This window comes from Polypterus senegalus, chromosome 17, assembly GCF_016835505.1.
Source record: "Polypterus senegalus isolate Bchr_013 chromosome 17, ASM1683550v1, whole genome shotgun sequence".
NCBI lineage: Eukaryota > Metazoa > Chordata > Cladistia > Polypteriformes > Polypteridae > Polypterus > Polypterus senegalus.
In genome coordinates, this window is record NC_053170.1 from 34,000,123 (window position 1) to 34,022,525 (window position 22,403).

A 22,403-nucleotide genomic window follows, 5' to 3' on the forward strand; every position below is an offset into this window, starting at 1 on the left:
CAAATACTATAGCATGAATATCCATCCATCCATCCATTTTCCAACCCGCTGAATCCAAACACAGGGTCACGGGGGTCTGCTGGAGCCAATCCCAGCCAACACAGGGCACAAGGCAGGAACCAATCCTGGGCAGGGTGATAGCATGAATATGATGTTCTTAATTAAATACAACCATCCACCTATTTACACTGAATGTGATAACAGTCTATAACGAGCCATTGTCTCACACACACAGACCAGTAAGGGACCAGTTTTGAGTTACCATCAAATCTAGGCCTCAGAAGTTGTGAGACAGCAGCATTAACAACAGCACACCCTAGAAAACATAATTGATTTAACTTCATCTTATTCTTATACAGGCTTGCAAGGAAGATCCAGGGAAAAAGGGGCAATGAAATGAAAGATACAGGTATTCAGACCAGCAGCCATGATAGTCCTGATTGCAAGGACTGGCGTCCATTAGTGGGTTGCTCAATTATAAAGAGAAGCCTCAGGCAACATCTCATTGAATGGCATTTATCAGTGGAAGCTACAGCTTCCAAAAATTAAGTGAACCAGAGGTGGCTAGTCTGAGGGCACTAAAATATTGGGAGGAATGTGAAGATCCCCTGGGAAGCTGGAATTGTGTCCCCTAGACCACATGGAGTCAACATGATGGAGTTATGCATTGGCCAGGACTCAGAAATGCAAGGCATTCTGTGGTTGGGTTGCCCTACAAGAGCTCTGAAGACGAAGCTTTAGGACTTTCTATGGGGTCATTTCTAACCAGTGAAGTTGTTCCAGGGATTCCCTAGGGGTGCCTCTAAATGGAGGCATAAAGCTGAACCTTGGCCAGAAAGCCTTTGGGAGTGGAACTGGGAGATTACTGAGTGAGAGTGGTTCCCTGGCAGGGATGTAGTATGGCTAGTTGTACACAGGTGGCGACGGATGAGGGTGTTAGATTGTCCATGCATGTTGTGTTCTTGTGCTGATTGTCCATGCATGTTGTGTTCTTGTGCTGATTGTTCATGCCCATTGTGTTCTTGTGCTGATTGTCCATGCATGTTGTGTTCTTGTGCTGATTGTCCATGCCCATTGTGTTCTTGTGCTGATTGTCCATGCATGTTGTGTTCTTGTGCTGATTGTCCATTCCCATTGTGTTCTTGTGCTGATTGTTTATGCATGTTGTGTTCTTGTGCTGATTGTTCATGCATGTTGTGTTCTTGTGCTGATTGTCCATGCCCATTGTGTTCTTATGCTGATTGTCCATGCATGTTGTGTTCTTGTGCTGATTGTTCTTGCCCATTGTGTTCTTGTGCTGATTGTCCATGCATGTTGTGTTCTTGTGCTGATTGTTCATGCCCATTGTGTTCTTGTGCTGATTGTCCATGCATGTTGTGTTCTTGTGCTGATTGTTCATGCCCATTGTGTTCTTGTGCTGATTGTCCATGCCCATTGTGTTCTTGTGCTGATTGTCCATGCATGTTGTGTTCTTGTGCTGATTGTTCATGCCCATTGTGTTCTTGTGCTGATTGTTCATGCCCATTGTGTTCTTGTGCTGATTGTCCATGCATGTTGTGTTCTTGTGTTGATTGTTTATGCATGTTGTGTTCTTGTGTATTGTGTTTCTCACACTTATACCCCTTCTGCTCTCCTTTTGTGTTCTGATCTTTTTTGAATATTTGATTTTAGACAAAGGTGACACACACAATAATAGATCTTAAAGTCACAGAGTAGATTGGTGAAATCACATGTCCATGAACATCATTGCATATAGACAATTTTTTTTTCTTTTCTTACACCTCTATTGGTGAATGATAAAAAAATAAATGTCAATTTGAAGCAAGATTAAGAACTAATTGATTGATTTAATTAATCTAGAGTAAATGATGTATTCACTTTTGAATAAAGAAGCCTAACTATGGGCTGACAATGTCATGATGCACCAAGAGTGTTGTCTTGTCCAACATCGTTTAGGGGTTAGGACCTCAAGGGTCCTATTTAAGAAGACAGGGCAGGTCTGTAGACATCCCATGAATAAATGTATGAGTTCACAAAGGTGACAGAGCATCACAAAGTGTCTAGCCAAAATGTTCCTGTCTTTTTCTCAGTTTCCTTATTCTCTTTTTAAATTTCCTTGTGCTGTACTGGGTATGAGATTAGGTGACAAAATATGTTGTTACCCAGTGATCTCACTGTTGCCAATTGGCTTTAAATTGACTTTATTTCTCAGTACTTCTCTCAATTGTATGAGACAAGTTTGCAATGGAAATTAGCCTAACATGCATGGTTTGGGATTTTAGAACAATGACATGTTTAAAACATGTTAAGTTTACACGGACATTGAGTGACAATAAGAATGGTAATTTAGTGTGCAGTGTGCACTGCATCCCGTTTACATTATAATGCCCACAAAAATTCACTTACCATGATTTCACTGGACTTGTAGAGTTCAGAGATAAGAGTTCATTCAAGGATAGTACTTCAGGAGATACAAAAGGAAAAACTGCTTGAGTTTCAACATCTTCCTCGCTGTGTTTGAAACAAAAAAAAAATATTCACTTGTTATTCATGCAATGGCAGTCAAATCATTTATTTACAAGCCAGGTCAGGATTTTTAGTCTTAAGACAGTTACCAAAGCCTGTTCAGGGTGCCAGTTGTCTGTTGGGCTTCCTCACTTATACACTTTTACAAACACACACACACGCACACACAAACATGTCCACATATGGCCAGTTGCATGCACAGACATGACAACAGTGATTTACTCTTGGTCAGATATTACAATGCAGCTCCAGATCACACATCTTATACATCCTATTCATATAATACAGAGGAGCATTACATTCTGACTGCATTTCAGGAAAATAAATATAATAAATATAGGCATTGCTCAAACAGATCGATAAATTAGAAAGATTTCATTATGAAAGGCTGAATGGAGTTCCTATCATGCAAGTCAAAGTGAGGTGAAAGCATTGACACAATACCTTTTGACATTTACCATGAGTTTATTTAGCTGGTGCCATTGTCAAAAGCAACTTCCATTCATTTTCTCACATGCTGATCCAGTGCCGTGTTTCCAGTGCCAATCTCAGCAGAACTGGTTGCAACTCTGGATATATGGGCACACCAACACTCACTCATACTCGACCATGTTTGGAGTTACCAATGCATCTATCATGTTAAATGAGCTGCAGCTAAACCAATGTAGGCACAGTGAGAACATGTAAACTCTACCCAGACAGTGCTGTAGATTTTGAGTGCACCAACCGTGTGGTCCCCATATTAACTTAAACATCTTAATAACAGTTATTTTCCCCAGGTTAAATAATTCAAGTTCAAGATCATGAAGGGAGACCTTGCTGGTAAATGCTGGCAACCATATTACCTAAAAATGAGCCAACCTGCCATCACCAGCCTTGTGTTGTATTCTTTTGTGTTGTATCTTTTATGGTGGTTCTTATTTTGGAAAATCGTGTACTAAAATGTATGTATGTATGTATATATATATATATACTGTATATATATATATACAGTATATATATATTGTGATGGACAGCCGGGTCCCATGCCCGGCAGGGACGCCCCTGCTGCTTCTGTTCCGGGGGAGTCGCCATGGGCAGTCCAATACCTCCCCCGGGACGCTTGGTGGCAGCCTCCCTGGCCGACGGTGATTCCCCAACCGCCTGCAGGGCTCCATGGGAGATGGAGTCCTCCACAGCTTGGTTGGGGCCCAGCATGGCCGCTAGGGGGAGCTGCCTGCTTCCCACAGCCTGGCTGGACGAGGTTTCAGCCCCACCCGGAAGTTCAATTAGGACCAGGTGGTTAATCACCTGGAATGCTTCCGGGTGGGCTATAAAAGGCCCCAGCCACCACCACTCAAGGAGCCAGGGTTGGGAGGAGGAGGACGACTACGCTTGCGGAGGAGTGGTGGAAGAGAAGGTGGAGAAGTGAGTTTTGTGTGCTTTGTGCTTTTGAGACTGTGTTTGGGCTGTGTGGCACGGGGATGACGTGTCACACAGCTGAAGAAAAATAAAAGCCTGTGTGTTTTGTACACGTTGCCTCTGCGTGGTCTGTGCCGGGTCGGGCGCTATATAGCGCTTTTACAATATATATATATATATATATATATATATATGGAAGTGATGGTCCGTTACAGTTTGGATATTTGTAGCTAGAGATCCACAAAGGGAGAAAATGAGTCACATATCTTTAGTATATATCATATAACATATCTTAGTTTTTATTTTACTCCTAAGATTTTGACAAACTATCAGGTGTCATCATCAGAGGAACATGATTAGATATACAGGAACCCAAGGCCATGTATAGTAGGTGAAGGGAAGGGTTGGACGGGGAGGTTGCAAGGTTTTAGTAAAGTGAAGTTCAGAAGGTTTGGTTATAAAGTCTTTTTTATTGTTTGGATATTTTTTTTAAACCTTCATATGCTGTGTGCAAGTCCAAGTGTCTGTTAATGGTGTTTTGATAAGAGAGCCAAGATTCAACCATCTCTCTGGCACACTTAGCATTGGCCCTGAATTTTACTTTCACAGTGTCCCAGTTAAACATGTATCTGGAGGAACTTGTATGTGTTGTAAATCAGAGAACGTGGGTCTTTTCTTCTGATGGCATTGCAATGTTCTTGTATACATGTTGTGTTAATATACTACTATGTACTAACATGCCACAGTGATAAGGGAGGGTGTGGTAAGTGCGGTGAGGGCCAAAACTGCAGTCGATTGTTTGTTGATGTCTGCTTACTTACGCATTGGTTAATAAATGTCTTGGGGGTAGCCGTTTGATGTGAAGAGATGAAAAGACTTTTTTGTTTCAGTTGTGTTACAATGCGTGTTAATTCTTTTGAACAAAGTTCTAACACAACTCAGTTTATGTGATGAAGGGTGGTTGCTGAAAAAGTGTAGTACAATATTTTTTTTTTATATATGTGTTATTCCTGTGTAGCTCTGGCTTTATGCTTGGGGTTGTTGTCTTGCTGGAAAACAGATCTGCTCCCAAGGCACAGATTTTATTAAGTTTTCTGTCAGGAGTTCTCTGTATTTCGCTATATTCAGTTTCCTCTCACATGCCTTCCAGGGCCTGTTGCAGAGCAACATCCTCAAAACATGATGTTCTCACCACCATGACTCCTGGTGGTAATGGTGTGTTTTTGATAATGTGTAGTGTTCAAACATGGTGTTTAGTCTGATGGCTAAAAAGCTCAATTTCATTTTTATCATACCATGGAACCTTCTTATGTCCGACTTCATATTTTTCCATTTGCCTACTGGCAAATTCCAGCTAAGATGTCATGTGAGTTTTTTTTTTTTTTTAACTGTGGCTTCCTTTTTGCTACTCTTGCTTAAAGCTGCATTGTTGTATGCACAGTCTCTGTAATCTTAGTCATAGTTGCTTGTCATTTCTTATCAGAGGTCTCTTGGTGGCCTCCCTCACAGGTTTCTTCTATTCAAAACCTCTAATTAAGAGAAAAAAATTGTTGAAAAAATTAAGGCCAAGGAGTTAAAACTTCTAAATATCACCCAATCATAACAACACATAATGTATGAAATCATTGTGTCTCACCTATTTAAGATGGTGGTGCACGGTACTCTGCACCCTGTCAAGAGTCCTGTGTTTTCCTTGTATGAATTTTACATTTTTGTAGATTGTATGGTTAATTTTGCATTTATTTATTTATTTATTTTTGAAACAGCAGCGTAAATCTGCAGAAACAGCTTGAGATTTTTTTTTATGGATGATGCTAGGTGCTTTACTGATGCTACACCATTTTGTAATATCTCTATATATAATCTTCATTTGGATCTTGATCTTTGTTTGTCCGCGAATGAAATAGAAGAAGAAGCACTAGATGGCAGTAGAGACACAGCTAAAACATAGGCATTGCATTAAGAATCTCCTCCAGGCTTATACTACTGAAGACTGTAGTACTCCAGTCACACCTCAAAACACAGACATTCAAACTAAACAAATTGTTGTGCTTTAAATTAACTAAAGAGATCTTCATTTAGATCTTGATCTTTGTTTGTCCGCGAATTCCACGCATGCGTAGACCACCTACCAGTTTAGTACTTTGTTGTTACTCACGGATTGCAACAATGTGCCGGAATAACGAAAGGGGTGGTGGACAGTGTTACGCTGGTTAGCTCCTGAGGCCTGGTTAGAGAATGAGATTGCCGAAGATAAAAGATACGTGCCTACATAACATATGAATGAAAGAAAGACAGTGGGTAAAATGAATGACAACATAACAGCACGTTCCGGAAATTATTATTGTTACGCTAGCCGGCGAGTGCTGCGCGCCTCACAGTTGTACCGTGCCTTGCTCACATGTCAGTGAAGTGATCCCTATTTATGCTTTAAAGAGCCTGGATACCTCAGTGTCCCCCTTTTATAACAATTGCTCCGTGTATATTGCCTTACTCTTTGGATTGCCACAAAGCAACCTGCGAGATTGGAGAAAGGTTGAGAAGAGATCGTGAGAGGAAACGACACCGTCATGAAAACAAGACGGACTGTGAATGGACAGAAGCAGAAATGCTCCTACACCACCACATAATTACGATTCGGACAGTGATTCCGAGTAGGCCGTTCCTATCGAATCAATATCCAAGGGTTTTCTTTTGTAATTTTGTTTCCCTTATAAAAAATCATAATGCTGTGCGACGAAGGGCTCAGTTCACGCCTGGCAGCCGCGTTTAAACAGGGAGCCCTTCACAGACAACTTTAACACGCGCAACGTAGTTGAGTGCAAATGGCTAAAACTGTATAATGACATTATATTTGTTGTTGTAATGCTCAGTTTAAAACCAAATGAGTCGCATTGCAAGGTGGCTGAAATTGCAACTCTGTCAGGTTGTGGCCACTAGAGGGCATCACTGAGACCCAAATCTCAAACACAACAACACGGACACAGTTCCGGGTTCAAATGAACTTATTTTATTTAACAGGTTTCAGTTGCACACTTCTATGGACAAGCATTTCATTGCTTTGCTTTCTTTTTCTTTATCCTCCACTCCTACCTGGTGAGTGTTGTCCTTATCCACTCCTGACTCTGACTTCCTGGGTAAAGTGGAGACCTTTTAAACCATTGTCTCTGGGAAGCACTTCTGGGTTAGGCGAAACCATCCTGGAATCTGCATTCATTTCCTGACAGCTCCCCTTGTTAGCCCCCAAGTAACACAACATGGAAGCCCTATGGAATCCCAACTCCCACACTGCTCTGCATTCATCCATATAGAAACTTGGCACAAGGGATGCTGCCATGGAATGGAAGGCCACCTCCCCCTTTTTACTTTTCTTCTGGCCTCACCCAAAGGACTTCCATTTATTGTTACTGGGCTGCCAGCAGTACCACCTTAAGGATACATTGTGCCCCAGGATCCAAAATAGAATCCCTATTTTAGATCTGAGTGGTTGGATCTGTAACGGAAATTGATACAGGAGGAGGGGGTGTTCCCCTTGGAGATTGGAGCCCCCACAATCCATCAATTATCCAACCCGCTATATCCTAACTACAGGGTCATGGGGGTCAGCTGGAGCCAATCCCAGCCAACACAGGGTGCAAGGCAGGAAACAAACCCTGGGCATGGCGCCAACCCACCACAGTGGAGCCCCCACAATCAGAAATGAAATCAACAAGCTGGCAGGGAGTGAGCGTGATCTTATATGAAATGACATTTTGCCACCCCCTGGGGCATGGTGCCCCTAGGCAGGTGCCTACTTATCTTTTGCCTTGAGCCAGCCCTGGCTGTCAGTCCCAGACTACCTGCTGTCATTCTGCCCCACTATGCCAGCTTCCTTGCTAAGATGGGAATGCCCTATCTCCATTCTAGACTACTTGTTATAGCAGCTTCCTGACGAAGTAAGGGAACAGGATTTGCCCGGTTGGGATTCCAGTCTATCCATTACAGTATAAAGCAAGGGAGAAAAACTTTTTGTCTAGTTAGGAACTCAGCTTGTTATCTGATATAGAGTTTTACACTTTTTTGTGTTTGATGGTTTTGGTAGTTGACCTGCTGCCTGTTCGTTTGATATTTCCCTTGGTTTTTTGACCTTTTTGAGCACTTTTTTCACCTTTTTCACTCTCAACACTACATTTGCAGTTTCTATGACCCCTTGGTGGCTTCAAGCAACCCTCATATACGCTAAGGTCACTACTGATGATTATTCTCTCTTAAAATGGCACTACACAGGTAGTTCCTATGTCTTATGTCATGCCAATGCCCTGCCTCATTGCCACTGGCAAATTGATAGACCTTACACATTGTAATGGAAAGACATTGATGTGTTATAGTGAAACAATTCTAACACTCTATTTACACAGAATCTAATTCAAGCACATTTTAAGCCTAGCTGTCAATTACACTGACACACAACGGTTTGATAAATTAATTTTTTCTCCTTGTTTATACAAGGACACACATAATAGTAGTTATATCTAATCCTGTCATTTTTTTTATTAAGAACCTAAATGTAAACATTAAGTTGAGCATGCAATATTTAAATTGTATATTGAAACATAATCAAACTAAACAGTGCAGCTTGTCAGTGTAGTGACATCTACAAACAATTTCACAAAGAAGATCGAAATAAAAGTCTGCAGCATCCTGTACAGAGCACTGCTCAGCACATACCGTAAAAAGCGGCGTCCCTTAGAGTCATTTCAAAATGGCAAGCTGACAGGAAGCACACATTTACTTTGATGCAGCAAAGAAGAGAGCTAAGAAAATTGGTCGCAAAATGCAAATGATGTAAGGCGCTTATCAGCAGCATCATTTGCATGGCTGAATGGACTAATTGAGTGGCATGGGAATTAAACTGAACAAGTATTTGTTTATTCGGAGAAGTTACTGCTTTTTTGCTTCAATGAGTGAAGAAATTATAAAAAAAGCAATTATAAAAATATAAAAGAAAATTTAATTTCTTTCTTGAAAGGTTAGGATTGTTAGTGTGTGTTACATCTCCTAGGTAAAAAAATGGGGATTCATTCTATGGCGTGACAGATTAAAAATTCAGCTCCTGATTAAATCTTTACCTAGGTTGCTGATATAGGAATAAACATCTGATTATGTTGTGGAAATCACTCTGGATGGTATCCAACTAACTGACAAAATCAATGAAACACCTATGCAAATTGTATTAATAGGGCATTAGGTTAGGTAGGGTTGGTAATCTTTACTGTCCCAGATGGAAATTTGCAGTAAGAATGTACAAAAACAAAATGCATTGTTACACAGATTCAGGAAAGTATGCCAAGACACTACAACTGACAACCAGTGTTATCATCAGTACACACATTCATGAATCATTACCTTAAACAGTACACAAAAATAATAATTAAGCATTTAGCCAAATCCCTGCAAGTAACAGAATTCAAAATGCTTAAAGCTATAGGAATAAAAAAGTTCTTAAATCTGTTGACCTTAACTCTAGAAAACCTAAATCCGCAGCCTTATGGCAACAGTTGACATTTAGAGAAAAGAGAACGGCTACTGTGATGGAATCGAGTTGGCCTTCTTTCTGACCTGTTTGAAATACAGCTCAGTGACAGAGGTCTGCTACAAACCAATAATTTTACTGCTAATTTTTACATTGTTATTATGATGGTTTATATTCTTAATGCTGAGTTTGCCAAACCATCATGCTGGGGTTGGTGCACCCTGAGTCGACAGGATAGCATGGCATAGACTCTAAAAGTGCCTAGACTGAAGGGATACAACTGCTTCATTTGATGTTTTGATAATGGAGTTACCAAACACTACAAATCCCCCTTTAGTGCTCAGTGTGGAGATGGATGACCTTAGATTGTAGTTTACATCATTGTCGTGCTCTTTCACCATTCATTTACCACTTATGCCCTGGACATGTGTGCATGGCCACCATGGATGAACTCATTATTATCTGGATAGAAGAGTAACATAGTTACTTAGAATTGCTTTTGAATTTACCTTAGTAGTCAGGATACCAAAAACCATCCCAAGACGCTGTACCTCTCACCATAACCAGCACTGAGACCCCTTCACTGTGGGATTGAAACGTTTGGGCCTGTGGGATACAAACATTTAGGCCTACACGGCACGACTTCTAGTAGGAGGGAATGTCAAATTTGACAACAGCAGTTACTGATGTCGTCACCCCAAGGATGTCACATTACACAGTTAGAAATCACAAGGGAGATTAGACAATTTTGTTATGACTTCCCAACACAATTTTAAATTTCTAAAAAACTGCACAACTTGCCACATTCTGACAGGGAATAACAGGCTGTCTGACAGTGGCGCTGCTACACAAAGGCTTTCCGGATATAGCAAAATTAGTTACAATCTCTGTTGTTTTTTTATTTTTCAATTTTGTTGTGGTACAACAAACACAATACATCAGACAGATGAGACTGTGTTCAGTTTGCACGATCCACACATGTTCCTTATTCCTTGTGCTTTTATTGTATGAATTAGTACTTCCGGCTGAGTACTTATTGGTTGTGAGCACTCGCACACACAGAGCTCACCCCTGTGACTTAAGGCAAAATCTGATCGATTTGGTGCAGTCACAGACTAATGGACTGAGTCACTGGGTATATTAAAATACACTGTTGTTTACAGGATTACATCTTGACAGCCCCCTAAGTGAAGTCAATGACTGTAGTGTGAAAGATGAAAGATGTCTCTTCTGACCCGCTAAATTTTTTACACTGCCCATATGAGTAGATTTTCACCAGTAATACAGGGTTTATGTAATGCCAACCTAACCACAGTGTCTTTCCCTCTCTGAAGTTCTCATTGGACTGTTCTTCATGACACTTCCTGCTCCAACTGTGGAAACAGATGATTCAGAGCTGAGTATCTGTCCTCCTCGTGTCTGAAATCAGTGTAGGACAGCATTTCTCAGCCTCTTAAGTATTTGCGACCCGAGTTTTCATAACAGTTTTAATCGGGCCTCCACTAACATTTTTTTGAAATGTAGATGCATATTTTATTATACCTACTTAACTTTTATCGACATTTATCTAACTCTATATTTATTGTTCTAGTATCAGAATGTAGTTTAAGTTAATTTGTTTTGGTTTCAGCAGATGTTTTTTTTCATATTTTTGATTCTTTTTTTTTTCTTTTTTTCACATCTTTGCGCCCCCCTTTTTGTTACTTCGCGCCCCCTAGGGAGGCCCGCCCCACAGGCTGAGAACCACTGAGGTAGGACATCACACTCAAGTGGTTTGTTATTTCATCCCACGTTGCCCCAGATGATGATTCCTTTGTTTCTGACTTCCATGCCCACATGATTAATCACTTTTGCTGACAGAATTTCAGCAACCTGAGCATTCTTCATAACTGACCGGAAAAATATATTCTGATGATAAAGACCTCCTTCAAAGCATCTGAGATCAAAGCAATAAGCAATTGGGCCAGTCCAGCATTTTTATAAATGACCATAATGAACCATTAATGGATTAATTATACCAGTTACTACATTTGCGTAGATTTATTTGTTCCTAATAAAATTTGTGTTCATTTTGTATTTTATGTCAAATTATGCCAATTAGCTTCCAGCTTCTTCATCTTCACACCTATCTTTCATTAGCTAGTAGTCTTCCTACACCTCTGAAGTCAGTTCTGACAAGCTTCGCCTATTATCTGCTGTTACTGGGCAACTCTAACTATTTAGTGATCATGCATTTTGTTTTTGATTTCTTTCTTGATATAACAACTGCTCTACGTTGAGCTATGGCTAATATCTGGTGGGTTTGTTTGGCAATCAGATGAACTTATGGTTACAAACTGGGCTTATTTGATTTATTTACGTTTATTCTCCTGGTTCCTTTTTCAATCCATCTGCTTTGCAAATTGGGATTTGAATTCAATTGACTTTTCTGATTTTATTTTTATTAGTGACCCCTTCCCAAACTTCCAATCTCCCCAAAATATCCTTTTCATTCCCGGTCAATTTTGCAAAGCTAAGGCATTTCGACTTGCCATTTCTACATCATTAAACATATCTTTCATAAGCTAGACCTCAGACGTCAGTTCCTTCAAACCAAGCCTATCACCGGTTGTTGCTGGGCAACTGTAATTATTCAGCAGTCATGTGACCCTCAGCATATTTTAATAGGTATCCGGATGCATTTCAGAGCTCAGTTAACGAATCTGACAGGCTATTGTTAATTTCTTTGACTCTTTGTTGTCTTTTTGGTATTCATGCCCTTTGCCTGAACATTTTCACACCTTTGGCATGCATGTACATTTTCTCTTTTGAACATTCCTGCATTTTGATCACACCCTTCCTCTCCCTTGTAAAGTATCTTCTGTTAACAGTCCTGGTTGTTGGCTCTGTTTCTCACCTTGGCTCCTTGCTAATTGCTACTAATATCCCGAAATTAAAAGATTGCCATCAGTAGCTCTTAATGCTTATTGTCCAGCCTCATTAATGGCCCTGCACTTAAAGGATCAACAATTATGTGAAACATGGTCACAGGCAAGGACAGGACAGTGCCAGGCATGACATGGAGGCATAAACTTATTTTGTTATCGCAGGGAACTTGTTTTTCTAGTTTTGACATGTATCAAGGTATTGCAATTCTTGTCTGCAGACCTGGATAATTAAATTATTTGTTTATATTTATTTTGTGTAAAGAGTCACCCCCAGGACCAGTTTAATACATGTTAGGGTTACTTAATTAAAGTCATTTATACCATTTTGTATTTTTTTTCTACTTTACCTCATGGCCAAGCCATTGTTTGGTTGATTTTCATCTGAGCCTTTTGACTGAACCTAAAATTTATGGAGATTTTTATAAACTTAGATTTTCTTACAAAAATCACTACAGGCTTTCTGGCTTTGATCTTTTGACTTTGAATTTAAATTTGTTATGATTGTGTGTTGTATTGAATGTTTAACTTCTACATTTAAAATATTGCTCTTAAAACTTTTGGGGTTGCTGAATCCAAAGTTTTTATTTATTTTCAGGATTTGGTTTTAATGTATAAGTAGTTTAAAAATGTCTTTCTCAAGTGCCATCTTGAGGTGTGGCTGCCACCGCATTTCTAAGGGTTTAATAAGCTGATGACTGCTGTGACAATACAAAAGGTCATGCTTGGGTGTTTTCTGATCATCCGAGACGTGAATAAAATTAGTGCAAGTAGTTTTAGTTTTTGGTTCCTTGTGTCCTTTATAGGCATTTGGGGGTCCCCCAACAAGGTAGACTGAGGTAAGCACTACCATTCCAGGATGAAAGGGGGCACCATCACTAACAGTATTCTATACTTTTTCCACAACCCAAAGTAGATGCCCAGAGAGGACACTTCTGCCCGGCGGTGACATCTAGAACAAGCCCTCCCCCACCCGGTCACTTTGCCATATAAGGTGGCAACCAAGGTAGGCTGCGTCTGATTGCCTACCAGGATCCGAATCCTTTAAACACTACAAAGCTGAGAGAGAAACAAGAGCTGAAAGAGCTTTTGGTTTATTTTGAATCAGCATTTTTTTTCTTCCTGAGGTGGGCTGGCGCCCTGCCCGGGGTTGGTTTTCTGCCTTGTGCCCTGTGTTGGCTGGGATTGGCTCCAGCAGACATGCAGACCCCCGTAACCCTGTAGTTAGGATATAGCAGGTTGGATAATGGATGGATGGATGGATTTTTTTCCCCTGGTGCATTACTTACCTGTTTTGGTTTAACATTCTTTATTTTGTGTTATTATTAAATGGGGTTACCATGGAGGTCCCCTAACATTTCTTCCTGCTCCCAACTTCTTCCTTACCGCTGGTCACACTTGGTTTAAAGACATTTCTGTTTTGAACTATGACTATGATTTAGGGCTTTCATTTTTGGTTTGGCTATCAAATCTAATTGAAATTATGATTACAAACGTGGCTTGTTATCTCACCCCTTCCTGAACTTTGATATCTCCCCTCTCTCTTTTGGCCTCTAACAAAAAACACATCCCTTTGTTTCTTGGTTAATATTTCATATTTTAAGAATTTGGTCATTTTCCCATCCTCACCATCATAGGTACGTCTTTTTAACGGCACCAACATTTTCTTACTTCATCTTCAAGGTCCCAGCCACATTGTACCGGTCACATGGCATCATCACATGACATTGAAGTCATGTGACAGGATTTATCGTCACACTACTCCATCACACTACTGTTTGTAACGTTCTTTTTAGTGTTAGAGCAAGCTGAAATCTCTGTTTCCTTGATGTTGCTCCTCATTTGTGTTTTGGTTTTGTCAATCAGTTCTACTTGTCCTCCACCTAAGGCAACCACATTCTGCCCAAAAGAAAATGAGGTGTTATGTGTATTAGTAAAGGAGGAAGAATTCTTAAAGTAAAATTATTGGTGTTTCTGTCTTTTATTGACACACAGCTTAGCAAGTTGCTGCTCTAGCAACCACTTTTTCAATTCATACCTAATGAAGATTTTGCATTTCCTCTTCTTTGCACATATGGTGAATGACATTTTGCATTATTACCTGACAAGTTTATTATATCATTCTGTACAGAAGTGAATCTAATACTGTGGGGGGAAGGCGCAATACACAATTAAATGCTCTGCAAAGCCCATGTGCTTTTATATTCTGATGTACAGTATAGTGTGGACTCAAAAGTACGCCTGTCAGTTTATCATTTAGTTTTTATCAGCCCAGCCTTCCTTGAGAAGCCATATATGACATTAAAGTATCTCATAGTATGTTCTTTCTGCAAATGAAACTGACACTGGGGATTTTTCCAGTTTTTTAACAGCAGGTAATAAAAGATACACAATTAGTCCGGGCATAAACAGACCTTTCAAGACCAGGCTGAACGGCAGTGAATAGAAGAGCCATCCACTATCACAATGCAGACCTCCAGTGCTTTCACAGTTATAATTAAGCAAAGAGAACCTTTGGGTAAATTCGCTTACCTTGACTTAAACTTCTTCTTTGTGGTTGTAGAAGCTGTCTGGAGACTCTGACTCCTTTCATGGGTAGAAAGCTCTTGATTCCGATACATCACAGATTGAGTGGCCATAATAGCAGTGTAGCTTAATCTGTTCAAATCAAAAAGTGTAGATAGACATTTCATGAGATGTGCAGCAGTTGGGGTAAGCTTTAAGGGGCAGTAGCATCTTCCCCTAAATTCAGTTCAGTTTTAGCACTAGACTGTAGCTAAAAAAATCCCATGCACAAATAATATGTCATTTTTCAAAGCCGATAGTACAATTACTCTGTCATTTCTGCGTTACTAGCAAAATATATAAATACGCGTGCATAGACATGTTTCCAGTACAAGAGTCTGTCAAGCTCTAATAAGTCCTGTCGAGGATAATGTGCCATTTTATTTTAAAGTAATGGCTAAACTGTAGCTGGATTTCAAATATTCCAAAATGAATAATTTAAATCAAATATATTGCAGCCTCCAAAGAATAAATTAAAGAAGCATCAAGTGATTCCTAGCTGAACTAGTCAGAACATTTATATTTATTTCATTTATTATTTATATTTATTCATCCATTCATTCATGTCCATGGGAAATTATATCATCAGATACAAAGCAGAAAGATGATGCCAACCCACCGCTGGCCAGATAGTCTCCATCCTGGCGCTGGTCAGCTCAAAGAGGTGTGGGGAGCAAGAGGGAGCTGCTGCCTTGGACCCCACTGGCAAGAATTGGTGGTGGATACAGAATGCAGAATGGTTCAAGAGACAAGAGTGGAGACTCACTGCACGGGCTCCATGAGATGAAGCGAGGGAATTGAAATGTAGCCTAGCATGGAGACTCAGGCTCAGCAGTTGTGTAACTAATGGTCCATTTTAACTGCCTCTTCTTCATTTGATTCTGTGTCTCCTTGCATATCACCGACAGCTGTACACATACCACAGTGTCTGAGCACTGCGACACTAGTTTATAACGCCATTAATACAGGCCTGTACTTTCAGGCAATGATTGCAAAACATTTTCAGTTATGAATATTTAAAAGCTGCATGAGACAATTTCAAAACAATCTTCAAAATTGTACCCCCAATCATAATGGTCCACAGCTTGAAAATTACATCTCTAGATAGAATTTGGAATTGCTTTTGTTTAGATCTCCTTGTTACAAGGATTTGCCTAAGAACTTTTCATTTAGATGTTTGCTTCATGTTTTACTTTAGCTGTTCGATGTTTGTCTTTTAGTATTGCCCCCCACTTGTCCTTACTACATTTTATGTTCTGGTTAACCCTGTATTTATCATCATCCTATACAAAATGGCATCACACTATTCTCAGTGTCCAGGTTTTTAGATATCAAACCAAATCTTTACAGGGCATGTAGTTATTTCAAAAAGACTTTAGGGAATTAGGATTTTGCCTGTTTTTCTGGCCAGCATATTGGTTTATGTATTTTTAGTTTCAATTTCACCTCTGGAATTTGATCCACTTTCATGCTTTTTACATCAATGTTTCTTTTATAATGTGCCCTACATTGTTTGCCTTCCAACCGCAGACAGGAAAGCACCAAAGCAAGAGAGCAAAAACATGCTCACTAAAAAGTAATTGTTTGACTTCATTATCTACCAAGAGATAGTACAAAAAACCTGAAGATTTCAAGAAACAAATGTCTTCCACTTAACAGAAGAATTCTAATATGGCAGAAATTGCAGCACAAACAATCAACTAAACTATTACATTTTTATTAACACGATGCCGCTTTTAGCAGGCAGGATCTGCTTGAAACAAAAGCCTGAAGCCACTGCTACTCGCCGTTTTCAGAGATAAAGTCTTAGTGGGGACCTCTCACAGATGGAATAACCTATTTACAGGACATGGTGGCACAGACTGGCCTCTTCTGTAATCCTATACATGTCTTTAAATTAACATTGATGTAACACATGGTGTGCCCTTTCACCAAGCCCATAAGGTCACCATGTGGATTTGGGATCACTGTATGCCAGTAGAATCAAGATGAATCATAAAAAGTCTTCTTTAACAAATAATATGAGAAAAACGCGTCAGTTTTGGCTCTTGTATGCATCCATATGTCAGTATGACTGGGCACAAAAAAAATTATCATTTCATTAAGAAGTGCTAATCACACTTTTTATTTTTAACAGATTTGACTTTGGCATCATGAATATCAGAGAGATGGCCAATTCACTCTCAAAAACTCAACAGCGTATTCGTAGTAGAAGCGTTGGAAATGAGCGGCACCACAAACTGCAAAATTTCATCATATGTAGCAGCTGTGAATGGTTTTCTGTGAATTGCAAAACATCTAAAGAAGAACTTATTCAGAACTTGCCTTTACAAAATAAGCTATTAAAATTTCACATGAAAATAAATAATATACAGAAATGGAAACTACTGTACTCCCTGCTCACCACAATCCTATTCTATTCACCGTTGCCAAAATGTACAGTGGTCTCTCGTGGCAGCTTGTGGGCCGCACAGATAATACCCACATCTGATAATTTTTTATTACTTGTTTGTTTGGCTGCTGCACACTATGATGTATTTTTTAATAGACCGATTTTTTAACTGATATAGTCCAATATGTACCCCCTGCTTTCTAGTCAACCAACCCAGTGTTAAGTAGTTTTCCTATTCTAACAATCTGTTTGCATTTGAAATACAACCATGCACAAGTTCACACTCTCTGATTTAAAAAGCACACAGAGATCCAGACAACCAGTTTCCAGGGATGCTTACTATAACACAGAGTCTTGGGGAATTTGAACACAGCAGAACTATGGGCAAGGAAGGAGTAATGCGATGCCACATTCCATCACATGCCTCCACTTGCTCATGTGGAAGCAAATATCAGCCATCCAAACCAACAAAACTTCAAAATGTGAGAGTAAGCAGGTGCACCCAAGGAAACTCCACACAGAGAGATGGTATTTATTTATGTTGTGAACGGTGTAAACAGATCAAGAAAATATTCATTAAGAGATAAAACCACAGGCTTTGATTGGACCATAACAGACTGAGATGAACATACCAGGTCAAGATATTCCCAGCAAGTCTCTAGCTACTTATGTGAATTTTCAGGCTTTCCCAGGCTAAGGCTGGTCAATAGGTACAGGTCAAGTTGTGGAGCATGCACTTGTAGAGCGTGTTGCCGCACCCACCATATGACGAAACAGTCTGGGATCCTGGTTGGCAACCCCCCCAGTCCCAGCCTCTGGAAATGACCATCTGTCTGCTGCAGCCAAATGTTATATGGGAGTCCCCTTGGCCTGGTCCAGCCACTCTGGTCCTCAGCAATGAGGATCCTGCGAGCCAGATCACCCTCTGGGAGTCACACCACATGGCTGTAGTGCCATAACTGACGCTCCCTCACAATGCAAGTAATGTGCCTCATTCAGGACTCCATGAGCAATCACTCATTTGAGCGGTACCCATGGATTCTCCATAGAGACACAGTACCGAAGAGGATGCAACATCCCCGGAAGAGACAAACCCATTGGAGTCCTAATGGGGTCAGGCTTGTTGGGGATCAGAACTGGTGTGGTACAGAGGTCGCCCACTGCACAACAGCAATTGGGTGAGGAGGCCCATCCGGGTAGGTGTGTGGAACATCTTGTCTCTCTAGCATGATGAATAGGTACAGAGTGTTTAAAAAGTATTCGACCCTTGGGAAGTTTTCATATTTTATTGTTGTACAGAGTTGCATCACAGTGGAGTTAATTTGGCTTTTGTTTGTTATTGATCAACAGAAAAAACACTCTTTAATAATAATCACAAAATAAGTGAATGCAATAGTACTCACCCCCAATAATATGACACACAAATATTTTTGAGTCAATTTAAATCAGTCATTAAGAAATGGACAGAGTTGTAAATCTGCCAATAGATGGATAGATAGATAGATAGATAGATAGATAGATAGATAGATAGATAGATAGATAGATAGATAGATAGATACTTTATTAATCCCAAGGGAAAATTCACATAATCCAGCAGCAGTATACTGATACAAAGAAACAATATTAAATTAAATAGTAATAAAAATAAAAAAAAAGAAAAAAAATTAAAATAAAATTAATGTTCGCATTTACTCCCCCGGGTGGAATTGAAGAGTCGCATAGTGTGGGGGAGGAACGATCTCCTCAGGCTGTCAGTGGATCAGGACAGTGACAAAAGTCTGTCACTGAAGCTACTCCTCTGTCTGGAGATGACACTGTTAAGTGGATTCTTCATGATTGACAGGAGTTTGCTTAATGCCCGTCGCTCTGCCACAGATGTTAAACTGTCCAACTTTAATCCTACAATGGAGCCTGCCTTCTTAACAAGTTTGTCCAGGCGTGAGGCGTCTTTCATCTTTATGCTGCCACCCCAGCACACCACCGCGTAGAAGAGGGCACTCGCCACAACCGTCTGGTAGAACATCTGCAGCATCTTACTAGATACAATAGCAAAGTGTCCACAAAAATTGAGTGATTGTGCAAGAAGAAGACAAGTGAGGGAGGCAAAGAGGCCTATGAGAACTTTGAAAGAGTTACAAGTTACAGTGGATAAGATTGGAGAGACTGGGCAGATAATAACTTCTGCACAGGTGCTTCACCAGTCACAGCTTTATGAGAGAGTGGCAAAGAGAAAAGACACATGTGACATCTTGACTAGAGTTTGCCAGAAGACACATGGGAGACTCTGAGGTTAGCTGGAAGAAGGGTCTATGGTCAGATGTGACCAGGTGTACATTAGACTGTTTGCTGTACTGTAAGTCAAATGTTAACACACCATTCCCACCGTGAAGCATGCTGATGAGATGCAGGGCCTGCTGCAGTGAAGCAAGTCTTCTGAAGGACAAATGTATGAAACAAAATACAGGGAAATCCAGGAGGAGAACCAGTCTGCAAGAAACCTGTACGCTAGGGGAATTGTTTTCCAGACTGAAGCCAAAAGTGCACAGGAGTGCCTGCAGAGGATCACCGTGAATATCCTGGATTAACCTAGTCAGAGCTGGACTTGAAAAAGGCTCTTTGCTCACAATTCCTATGCAATTTGACACAAGTTTCATTAAGAAGAACTGTAGTGTTCAGATATTCAAAGCTGATAGAGACCTGTGCAAACAGACTTAAAACCTAGAGTGTTCCTTTTGTCTTCATTGTGTAGATTAGACCACCATTTTGACTCATGACAAGTGGCACCTTCCAGATAAGGTGCATTTAAGCAATGGTCAGTTGAAACCCCACAACTACAGACAGGTGACCTCCATTGAACTAATTCTGTGACTTCTTAAACCAACTAGCTTCACCAGTAATGATTTATTTGTTTCATTTTAAAGGGAGTGAATACTTATGTGATCAATTATTTTGCTTCTTATATTGGTAATTAATTGAGATCATTTTTCAGAGATCTATTTTCACTTTGACATTAAGGAGTCTTTCTGTTGGTCAGTGTCCAAAAGACAAATTAAATTCAGGGTGATTAAATGTTATCTACTGTTCTATCCATCATTCCATTATCCAACCCGCTATATCCTAACTAAAAAAATCAGACCTGTTTGACTTTGTCGAGGCAAGTCTTGGACTGGAGTTACATGACTGCCTAAGTTTATGTAAATGGCAGAAATTTGCTAAAAGTTGTGTGAAGTAACATGACCTTCCATCCATTATCCAACCCACTATATCCTAACTACAGGGTCATGGGGGTCTGCTGGAGCCAATCCCAGCCAACTCAGGGCGCAAGGCAGGAAACAAACCCCAGGCAGGGTGGTAGCCCACCGCAGTCTACTGTTCTGTAATATAATCAAACACTAAGGTCTGTGAGTGTGTATGTGTCCGGTCCCTATGACCAATCTGATTGGTCAGTTTGGCTTTGGTGACAGAATCGAAAGAGAAATGGCAAGTGAAAGACACATGAGGAGGAGTAACAGCATAGGAGGTCATGCTGAGAGTCACCTTCAAAAACAGGACATATAAAAGCAGACAGGAGGCAAGGAAGGTACCTAAAAATGACAAAGTCTGTGAAGGAGGCTCTATGAGTACATGTTTTTTAAGAGGAGGTACTGGTCAGGAGAGATTCAGACATACAAGGATTCCGAGGAAAGGTACTGAAATTACACCCAGGTCAAGAGATAGCTAATGTTTTACATTTTTTCTATTACCTAATATAACAAAAAATGTGAAAACTTCATAAAGGGGTGAATACTTTTTATAAGCTCTAGATAACCCTTACAGCATGTACTGGGTCTGCCGTGAGTGGGCACCCCCTTTGTGGAAGGTGCTAATCTTCTTCACCCAGAGGAGTAGCAATTAAACTCTGATTTTTCTCCTGTATGACTGAGCTCTTCAACATTATTGTAGAGAATGAGTTTGAAGGTCCTCATGGCATTCTAACTGCTCTTTTGGTCACTATACACAGCTTGTGACCATAGGTGAGAATAGGGATGTACAGAAGAGTGATCAACAAAATCAAAAGCTTCATCTGAGGACTTCCTACTTCACCAGGACAATCAAGAGAAACTTCCTTCAGCTACACCAGTTTGTTGCTCACCTTCCCAATGATTCCCATCTCACTCTTGAATTCTTCCGCTCAGGGCAGCTGTGGGGAGGAAGTCACCTTTTTCCAGCAGAGGCGCTGACCTCTGATATAAAGCTGCTGATTAACTGGGTGCCTGAATTGGGTAAGTGTGTCAGAAAATGAATGAAGGAGTGAATGAATAATTTGCATCCTAACCAAATCACACTGAGCTCCAATCTGTTTGAGTGCATGCTGGAGATCACAGTATGAAAAGTGTACATGGACAATATCATAAACTGGATGCTTGCCGTGTCCCGGTTGTGCCGTGATGTCATGTCCATGAATGATCTTAATATACAATTAAAATATCCACAAATGCCACAGCAGTTTTTTTCTTTCAGCCAGTGAACTTTGTGATTTATGTGTCTGCAGCAGTGCACAGGCTCTTACAGGTAATATCAGTAACAGTCTGTCAAGGTCAGCTTGTGACTTTGCAAAGTCAACATATGTTTCAGTCAAAAATAGATCAAAATAATTATTGTTAAATATATGACTTGCATTATTTGTATGCAGTTAGTTCATTAGACATGCATGTAGATATAGGTAGAAGATTGTGCTCCCACGTTAAAATTTTGTTCAGTATCTACATTCTACACTTCATAAAAAAATGAAATTTTCATGGCTTGTATTTTTATTCCCCATGGATGACTAGAAAGGCCAAAGTTGAACACAACTTCTATTAATTCTGAATTCACTCATACCAGAAAGAAAATCACTTTTTGGTGATTTATACTTTAAGTTAATGAAGGCATATCTAAGATTAGTGAGTCTTTTTCATTTAACATTTCAAAGGGTCATGAACTATCATTAGCTTGGTTTTAAAAAAACACTTGCAGATCATTAACTTGTAGACCTTTAGATAATAGGGCAACCAGCAGGCAACACGTAACTTGACATGCTGCTTTATATTAAGATACAGCACTT

The 22,403-nt window shown here is 40.1% G+C and overlaps 1 protein-coding gene across 2 annotated transcripts in view; it reads right to left on the minus strand.

The window, feature by feature from the left end:
• myom3 (myomesin 3) overlaps positions 1-22,403 on the minus strand; it is a 313,022-nt gene that overhangs the window by 290,187 nt on the left and 432 nt on the right. For both annotated transcript variants that reach the window (XM_039740882.1, XM_039740883.1), the window contains exons 2-3: positions 14,896-15,021; positions 2,407-2,511 (exon numbers count right to left, since the gene is read on the minus strand). In XM_039740882.1, coding sequence (XP_039596816.1) covers positions 2,407-2,511; positions 14,896-15,002 — 212 coding nt within the window. In that variant the 5' untranslated portion in view covers positions 15,003-15,021. The remainder of the gene's footprint in view (positions 1-2,406; positions 2,512-14,895; positions 15,022-22,403) is intronic.